Raw genomic sequence first — 9679 nt, forward strand, 5'->3', positions numbered from 1 at the left:
CGCTCCTTCAGCTCCTTCTTCTCCTGATGAGAGATCAGCTCATGTTTAACTGTGAGCTCACGTGAGTAAAGGCTGTGGTGATTTATTAACACGTTTGTGCTGCAGCACCTTCTTCCTCTGCGAGATGAGCCGCTCCGCTGCCTCCACGTCTCCTCGACAGGCTCTCAGACCCAGACGCGCCTCCTTCCTGCTCCGACCCAGAGTCCTCAGTTGGAGCATCTTCTCAGGGTCCAGACACAGCTGACCGAGCAGCTCCTCCACCTGACCAACACACACAGACGAGTCAGATTCTACAAGAATCCAACGAGTCATATTTAGAAGAATCAAACTAGTCATACTCTAGAAGAATCAAAGGAGTCATATCTAGAAGAATCAAAGGAGTCATACTCTAGAAGAATCAAACGAGTCATACTCTAGAAGAATCAAACGAGTCATATCTAGAAGAATCAAACGAGTCATACTCTAGAAGAATCAAATGAGTCATACTCTAGAAGAATCAAACGAGTCATATCTAGAAGAATCAAACGAGTCATATCTAGAAGAATCAAACGAGTCATATCTAGAAGAATCAAACGAGTCATATCTAGAAGAATCAAACGAGTCATATCTAGAAGAATCAAACGAGTCATATCTAGAAGAATCAAACGAGTCATATCTAGAAGAATCAAACGAGTCATATCTAGAAGAATCAAACGAGTCATATCTAGAAGAATCAAACGAGTCATATCTAGAAGAATCAAACGAGTCATATCTAGAAGAATCAAACGAGTCATATCTAGAAGAATCAAACGAGTCATATCTAGAAGAATCAAACGAGTCATATCTAGAAGAATCAAACGAGTCATATCTAGAAGAATCAAACGAGTCATATCTAGAAGAATCAAACGAGTCATATCTAGAAGAATCAAACGAGTCATATCTAGAAGAATCAAACGAGTCATATCTAGAAGAATCAAACGAGTCATATCTAGAAGAATCAAACGAGTCATATCTAGAAGAATCAAACGAGTCATATCTAGAAGAATCAAACGAGTCATATCTAGAAGAATCAAACGAGTCATATCTAGAAGAATCAAACGAGTCATATCTAGAAGAATCAAACGAGTCATATCTAGAAGAATCAAACGAGTCATATCTAGAAGAATCAAACGAGTCATATCTAGAAGAATCAAACGAGTCATATCTAGAAGAATCAAACGAGTCATATCTAGAAGAATCAAACGAGTCATATCTAGAAGAATCAAACGAGTCATATCTAGAAGAATCAAACGAGTCATATCTAGAAGAATCAAACGAGTCATATCTAGAAGAATCAAACGAGTCATATCTAGAAGAATCAAACGAGTCATATCTAGAAGAATCAAACGAGTCATATCTAGAAGAATCAAACGAGTCATATCTAGAAGAATCAAACGAGTCATATCTAGAAGAATCAAACGAGTCATATCTAGAAGAATCAAACGAGTCATATCTAGAAGAATCAAACGAGTCATATCTAGAAGAATCAAACGAGTCATATCTAGAAGAATCAAACGAGTCATATCTAGAAGAATCAAACGAGTCATATCTAGAAGAATCAAACGAGTCATATCTAGAAGAATCAAACGAGTCATATCTAGAAGAATCAAACGAGTCATATCTAGAAGAATCAAACGAGTCATATCTAGAAGAATCAAACGAGTCATATCTAGAAGAATCAAACGAGTCATATCTAGAAGAATCAAACGAGTCATATCTAGAAGAATCAAACGAGTCATATCTAGAAGAATCAAACGAGTCATATCTAGAAGAATCAAACGAGTCATATCTAGAAGAATCAAACGAGTCATATCTAGAAGAATCAAACGAGTCATATCTAGAAGAATCAAACGAGTCATATCTAGAAGAATCAAACGAGTCATATCTAGAAGAATCAAACGAGTCATATCTAGAAGAATCAAACGAGTCATATCTAGAAGAATCAAACGAGTCATATCTAGAAGAATCAAACGAGTCATATCTAGAAGAATCAAACGAGTCATATCTAGAAGAATCAAACGAGTCATATCTAGAAGAATCAAACGAGTCATATCTAGAAGAATCAAACGAGTCATATCTAGAAGAATCAAACGAGTCATATCTAGAAGAATCAAACGAGTCATATCTAGAAGAATCAAACGAGTCATATCTAGAAGAATCAAACGAGTCATATCTAGAAGAATCAAACGAGTCATATCTAGAAGAATCAAACGAGTCATATCTAGAAGAATCAAACGAGTCATATCTAGAAGAATCAAACGAGTCATATCTAGAAGAATCAAACGAGTCATATCTAGAAGAATCAAACGAGTCATATCTAGAAGAATCAAACGAGTCATATCTAGAAGAATCAAACGAGTCATATCTAGAAGAATCAAACGAGTCATATCTAGAAGAATCAAACGAGTCATATCTAGAAGAATCAAACGAGTCATATCTAGAAGAATCAAACGAGTCATATCTAGAAGAATCAAACGAGTCATATCTAGAAGAATCAAACGAGTCATATCTAGAAGAATCAAACGAGTCATATCTAGAAGAATCAAACGAGTCATATCTAGAAGAATCAAACGAGTCATATCTAGAAGAATCAAACGAGTCATATCTAGAAGAATCAAACGAGTCATATCTAGAAGAATCAAACGAGTCATATCTAGAAGAATCAAACGAGTCATATCTAGAAGAATCAAACGAGTCATATCTAGAAGAATCAAACGAGTCATATCTAGAAGAATCAAACGAGTCATATCTAGAAGAATCAAACGAGTCATATCTAGAAGAATCAAACGAGTCATATCTAGAAGAATCAAACGAGTCATATCTAGAAGAATCAAACGAGTCATATCTAGAAGAATCAAACGAGTCATATCTAGAAGAATCAAACGAGTCATATCTAGAAGAATCAAACGAGTCATATCTAGAAGAATCAAACGAGTCATATCTAGAAGAATCAAACGAGTCATATCTAGAAGAATCAAACGAGTCATATCTAGAAGAATCAAACGAGTCATATCTAGAAGAATCAAACGAGTCATATCTAGAAGAATCAAACGAGTCATATCTAGAAGAATCAAACGAGTCATATCTAGAAGAATCAAACGAGTCATATCTAGAAGAATCAAACGAGTCATATCTAGAAGAATCAAACGAGTCATATCTAGAAGAATCAAACGAGTCATATCTAGAAGAATCAAACGAGTCATATCTAGAAGAATCAAACGAGTCATATCTAGAAGAATCAAACGAGTCATATCTAGAAGAATCAAACGAGTCATATCTAGAAGAATCAAACGAGTCATATCTAGAAGAATCAAACGAGTCATATCTAGAAGAATCAAACGAGTCATATCTAGAAGAATCAAACGAGTCATATCTAGAAGAATCAAACGAGTCATATCTAGAAGAATCAAACGAGTCATATCTAGAAGAATCAAACGAGTCATATCTAGAAGAATCAAACGAGTCATATCTAGAAGAATCAAACGAGTCATATCTAGAAGAATCAAACGAGTCATATCTAGAAGAATCAAACGAGTCATATCTAGAAGAATCAAACGAGTCATATCTAGAAGAATCAAACGAGTCATATCTAGAAGAATCAAACGAGTCATATCTAGAAGAATCAAACGAGTCATATCTAGAAGAATCAAACGAGTCATATCTAGAAGAATCAAACGAGTCATATCTAGAAGAATCAAACGAGTCATATCTAGAAGAATCAAACGAGTCATATCTAGAAGAATCAAACGAGTCATATCTAGAAGAATCAAACGAGTCATATCTAGAAGAATCAAACGAGTCATATCTAGAAGAATCAAACGAGTCATATCTAGAAGAATCAAACGAGTCATATCTAGAAGAATCAAACGAGTCATATCTAGAAGAATCAAACGAGTCATATCTAGAAGAATCAAACGAGTCATATCTAGAAGAATCAAACGAGTCATATCTAGAAGAATCAAACGAGTCATATCTAGAAGAATCAAACGAGTCATATCTAGAAGAATCAAACGAGTCATATCTAGAAGAATCAAACGAGTCATATCTAGAAGAATCAAACGAGTCATATCTAGAAGAATCAAACGAGTCATATCTAGAAGAATCAAACGAGTCATATCTAGAAGAATCAAACGAGTCATATCTAGAAGAATCAAACGAGTCATATCTAGAAGAATCAAACGAGTCATATCTAGAAGAATCAAACGAGTCATATCTAGAAGAATCAAACGAGTCATATCTAGAAGAATCAAACGAGTCATATCTAGAAGAATCAAACGAGTCATATCTAGAAGAATCAAACGAGTCATATCTAGAAGAATCAAACGAGTCATATCTAGAAGAATCAAACGAGTCATATCTAGAAGAATCAAACGAGTCATATCTAGAAGAATCAAACGAGTCATATCTAGAAGAATCAAACGAGTCATATCTAGAAGAATCAAACGAGTCATATCTAGAAGAATCAAACGAGTCATATCTAGAAGAATCAAACGAGTCATATCTAGAAGAATCAAACGAGTCATATCTAGAAGAATCAAACGAGTCATATCTAGAAGAATCAAACGAGTCATATCTAGAAGAATCAAACGAGTCATATCTAGAAGAATCAAACGAGTCATATCTAGAAGAATCAAACGAGTCATATCTAGAAGAATCAAACGAGTCATATCTAGAAGAATCAAACGAGTCATATCTAGAAGAATCAAACGAGTCATATCTAGAAGAATCAAACGAGTCATATCTAGAAGAATCAAACGAGTCATATCTAGAAGAATCAAACGAGTCATATCTAGAAGAATCAAACGAGTCATATCTAGAAGAATCAAACGAGTCATATCTAGAAGAATCAAACGAGTCATATCTAGAAGAATCAAACGAGTCATATCTAGAAGAATCAAACGAGTCATATCTAGAAGAATCAAACGAGTCATATCTAGAAGAATCAAACGAGTCATATCTAGAAGAATCAAACGAGTCATATCTAGAAGAATCAAACGAGTCATATCTAGAAGAATCAAACGAGTCATATCTAGAAGAATCAAACGAGTCATATCTAGAAGAATCAAACGAGTCATATCTAGAAGAATCAAACGAGTCATATCTAGAAGAATCAAACGAGTCATATCTAGAAGAATCAAACGAGTCATATCTAGAAGAATCAAACGAGTCATATCTAGAAGAATCAAACGAGTCATATCTAGAAGAATCAAACGAGTCATATCTAGAAGAATCAAACGAGTCATATCTAGAAGAATCAAACGAGTCATATCTAGAAGAATCAAACGAGTCATATCTAGAAGAATCAAACGAGTCATATCTAGAAGAATCAAACGAGTCATATCTAGAAGAATCAAACGAGTCATATCTAGAAGAATCAAACGAGTCATATCTAGAAGAATCAAACGAGTCATATCTAGAAGAATCAAACGAGTCATATCTAGAAGAATCAAACGAGGGCCCTCCAGGACCGAGTTTGGGCACCCCTGCTCTAGAAGAATCAAAGGAGTCATACTCTAGAAGAATCAAAGGAGTCATATGCTATAAGAATCAAATAAGTCATATTCTAGATTATAACAATCAAATGAATCAATATGCTATAAGAATCAAACGATTCAACGAGCCATATTATACAAGTATTAAATGAGTCATATTCTATAAGAATCAACTGACTCAGATTCTACCAGTATTAAATGAGTCATATTCTATAATAATCAAACAAGTCACATTTTAAAAATTTAAAGAACTATTTTATAAGTATTAAAGGAAACAATCTATAAGAATCAAACGAGTCATATTCTATGAATCAAACAAGTTTATATTATTATATAAATATGAAATGATGTACACTTTAAGAATGAAAGGAGTCATATTCTAAAAAACAAGTCAAATTTTATACTTCTGAAGCATTTTATTGTTCAACTGAAATGTCTTTCTGTTGTTTAGAAGTTAACTGTCTTTGTAACCTTTAAGAGCCTACATGGACAATTAAATGTATTTAAAATAATGTTACAATGAAAAAAAAAAAGTTTTAAAAATACCTTAATTTTCTTTATGAAAAAACATATTTTTCATTTTATATTAATGGTTTATTTATTGGATTTTCAAATATATTTATTTATTTATTGGTTGGATTTTTAAATTTATTTATTTAGTTATTTTATTTTAAAAATAGCTCCTTTTATGAAAAATATAAAATTTATTTTTATTTTATATCTATTTTTTATTTATTGGATTTTTAAATGCATTTATTTATATTGTATTTTATTGTTTATAATTAAACCATTTTTGTTACTACACCTTTATGATTTCTGTATGAACAATTAAATATATTCAATGTTCATGAAAATAAAGTTGCAATGCAAAAATAAATAAATAAACAAAAGGTTCCTATAACAGCTTTTCAAAATTTAGTTTAATGAAAATATACATTTTTAAAATGTTATATCTTTTTTAATTTACTGAAATTGTAATTATTTTATTTGTTTATTTTATATCTTTTTAGCATTAATGTAAAGGTTTGATTTCATGAATAAATATGTTGGGGCGAATGATTCAAAGATTCACTCCGAATTCTCAAACTCTCACTGGTTTCCATCTACTGGTGCATCACTGAACAACTGTGAACGAGTCTTTTTGTTGAACAGAATCAAAAGATTCAGATCACTGGGATGAATCTCAATCTGCAGTACTAAAGCTTGGTGCTCTTTTGAGTTTGGTAGTCAAAGTAAATAAACACAGTAACAGAGACAGAATAATTACAAATGTAAGCATTTACGTTTCTGAGCTTGTTTAACGCTTGTTTCTTGTTGCCATCATGGTAGGCCAGCAGACTCTGGAGCAGATAGAGCCTCAGAAACAGCACGTCCTCTCCTCCGGTGTGACCCTGAGAGCCAGAAACACATGACATACGCTGTAAACACACGCGTGTGTGTGATGTGAAGCTCAGCGTTCAGATGCTCGAGGTGTTGTTCAGACCTTGATCTGCTGCAGACGGCTCTGCTGCTCTCCGTAGCATCTCTTGAAGCAGTCCTCGGCTCGTTCCAGACGCTGTCTGGCATCGTTCAGACAGTCGAGCTGCTGCAGAGCCTGATAACACCAAACCACATCCAGCTGCAGAACAGCGTAGTTATCCACCGTCCTCAGCAGCGCCGAGTTACACTTACTGCACAACACACACATAACAAACACAGGAGATGCACTCAATGATCACAGCACAGCACTGGATTAACACTCCACAAGTCTTAAACTAATCAAATCAGTCATAGTCTATTGGAATGAAAGGAGCTGCATTCTACAAGATTCAAATGAGTCGTATTGTATAAGAATCAAATGAGTCATATTCTGAGAATCTAACCAGCTTTATTCTATAAGAACCAAATGCGTCATATTCTACAAGAATCAAAGGAGTTGTGTAATATAAGAATCAAATGAGTCATATTCTAAGAATCGAACAAGCCATATTCTACAAGATTCAAAGGTGTCATATTCTATAAGAATCAAATGAGTCATATTCTGAGAATCTAACCAGCTTTATTCTATAAGAACCAAATGCGTCATATTCTACAAGAATCAAAGGAGTTGTGTAATATAAGAATCAAATGAGTCATATTCTAAAAATCAAACAAGCCACATTCTACAAGAATCAAAGGTGTCATATTCTATAAGATTCAAATTAGTCATATTCTATAAGAATCAAATGAGTCATATTCTAAGAATCTAACCAGCTGTAATATTCTACAAGAATCAAAGGAGTTGAATCAAATGAGTCATATTCTAAGAATCAAACAATCCATATTCTACAAGAATCAAAGGTGTCGCATTCTATAAGATTTAAATGAGTCGTATTCTATAAGATTCAAATGAGTCATATTCTATAAGAATCAAATGAGTCATATTCTAAGAATCAAACAATCCATATTCTACAAGAATCAAAGGTGTCGCATTCTATAAGATTTAAATGAGTCGTATTCTATAAGAATCAAATGAGTCATATTCTATCACTGAACAACTGTGAACGAGTCTTTTTGTTGAACAGAATCAAAAGATTCAGATCACTGGGATGAATCTCAATCTGCAGTACTAAAGCTTGGTGCTCTTTTGAGTTTGGTAGTCAAAGTAAATAAACACAGTAACAGAGACAGAATAATTACAAATGTAAGCATTTACGTTTCTGAGCTTGTTTAACGCTTGTTTCTTGTTGCCATCATGGTAGGCCAGCAGACTCTGGAGCAGATAGAGCCTCAGAAACAGCACGTCCTCTCCTCCGGTGTGACCCTGAGAGCCAGAAACACATGACATACGCTGTAAACACACGCGTGTGTGTGATGTGAAGCTCAGCGTTCAGATGCTCGAGGTGTTGTTCAGACCTTGATCTGCTGCAGACGGCTCTGCTGCTCTCCGTAGCATCTCTTGAAGCAGTCCTCGGCTCGTTCCAGACGCTGTCTGGCATCGTTCAGACAGTCGAGCTGCTGCAGAGCCTGATAACACCAAACCACATCCAGCTGCAGAACAGCGTAGTTATCCACCGTCCTCAGCAGCGCCGAGTTACACTTACTGCACAACACACACATAACAAACACAGGAGATGCACTCAATGATCACAGCACAGCACTGGATTAACACTCCACAAGTCTTAAACTAATCAAATCAGTCATAGTCTATTGGAATGAAAGGAGCTGCATTCTATAAGATTCAAATGAGTCGTATTGTATAAGAATCAAATGAGTCATATTCTGAGAATCTAACCAGCTTTATTCTATAAGAACCAAATGCGTCATATTCTACAAGAATCAAAGGAGTTGTGTAATATAAGAATCAAATGAGTCATATTCTAAAAATCAAACAAGCCACATTCTACAAGAATCAAAGGTGTCATATTCTATAAGATTCAAATTAGTCATATTCTATAAGAATCAAATGAGTCATATTCTAAGAATCTAACCAGCTGTAATATTCTACAAGAATCAAAGGAGTTGAATCAAATGAGTCATATTCTAAGAATCGAACAAGCCGTATTCTACAAGATTCACAGGTGTTGTATTCTATAAGACTTAAATGAGTCATATTCTATAATAATCAAATGAGTCATATTCTAAGAATCAAACAATCCATATTCTACAAGAATCAAAGGTGTCGCATTCTATAAGATTTAAATGAGTCGTATTCTATAAGAATCAAATGAGTCATATTCTAAGAATCAAACAATTTGTATTCTAAAAGAATCAAACATGCCATATTCTACGAGAATCAAAAGTGTCACATTCCGTAAGATTTAAATGAGTCGTATTCCATAAGAATCAAATGAGTCATATTCTAAGAATCAAACAATCCATATTCTACAAGAATCAAAGGTGTCGCATTCTATAAGATTTAAATGAGTCGTATTCTATAAGATTCAAATGAGTCATATTCTATAAGAATCAAATGAGTCATATTCTATAATAATCAAATGAGTCATATTCTAAGAATCAAACAATCCATATTCTACAAGAATCAAAGGTGTCGCATTCTATAAGATTTAAATGAGTCGTATTCTATAAGAATCAAATGAGTCATATTCTATAAGAATCAAATGAGTCATATTCTATAAGAATCAAATGAGTCATATTCTATAAGAATCAAATGAGTCATATTCTATAAGAATCAAATGAGTCATATTCTA

General features: G+C 33.8%; 1 protein-coding gene across 1 annotated transcript in view; it reads right to left on the reverse strand.

The window, feature by feature from the left end:
- Nucleotides 1–9679, reverse strand: part of LOC107744741 (NEDD8 ultimate buster 1-like) — a 24270-nt gene that overhangs the window by 3869 nt on the left and 10722 nt on the right. The window contains exons 10-13 of the mRNA XM_016558557.1: nt 8385–8571; nt 8185–8292; nt 109–261; nt 4–23 (exon numbers count right to left, since the gene is read on the reverse strand). Of these exons, the coding sequence (XP_016414043.1) occupies nt 4–23; nt 109–261; nt 8185–8292; nt 8385–8571 (468 nt within the window). The remainder of the gene's footprint in view (nt 1–3; nt 24–108; nt 262–8184; nt 8293–8384; nt 8572–9679) is intronic.

The sequence above is a fragment of the Sinocyclocheilus rhinocerous genome, unplaced genomic scaffold (genome assembly GCF_001515625.1).
Source record: "Sinocyclocheilus rhinocerous isolate Xijiao unplaced genomic scaffold, SAMN03320098_v1.1 scaffold1189, whole genome shotgun sequence".
Lineage (NCBI taxonomy): Eukaryota > Metazoa > Chordata > Actinopteri > Cypriniformes > Cyprinidae > Sinocyclocheilus > Sinocyclocheilus rhinocerous.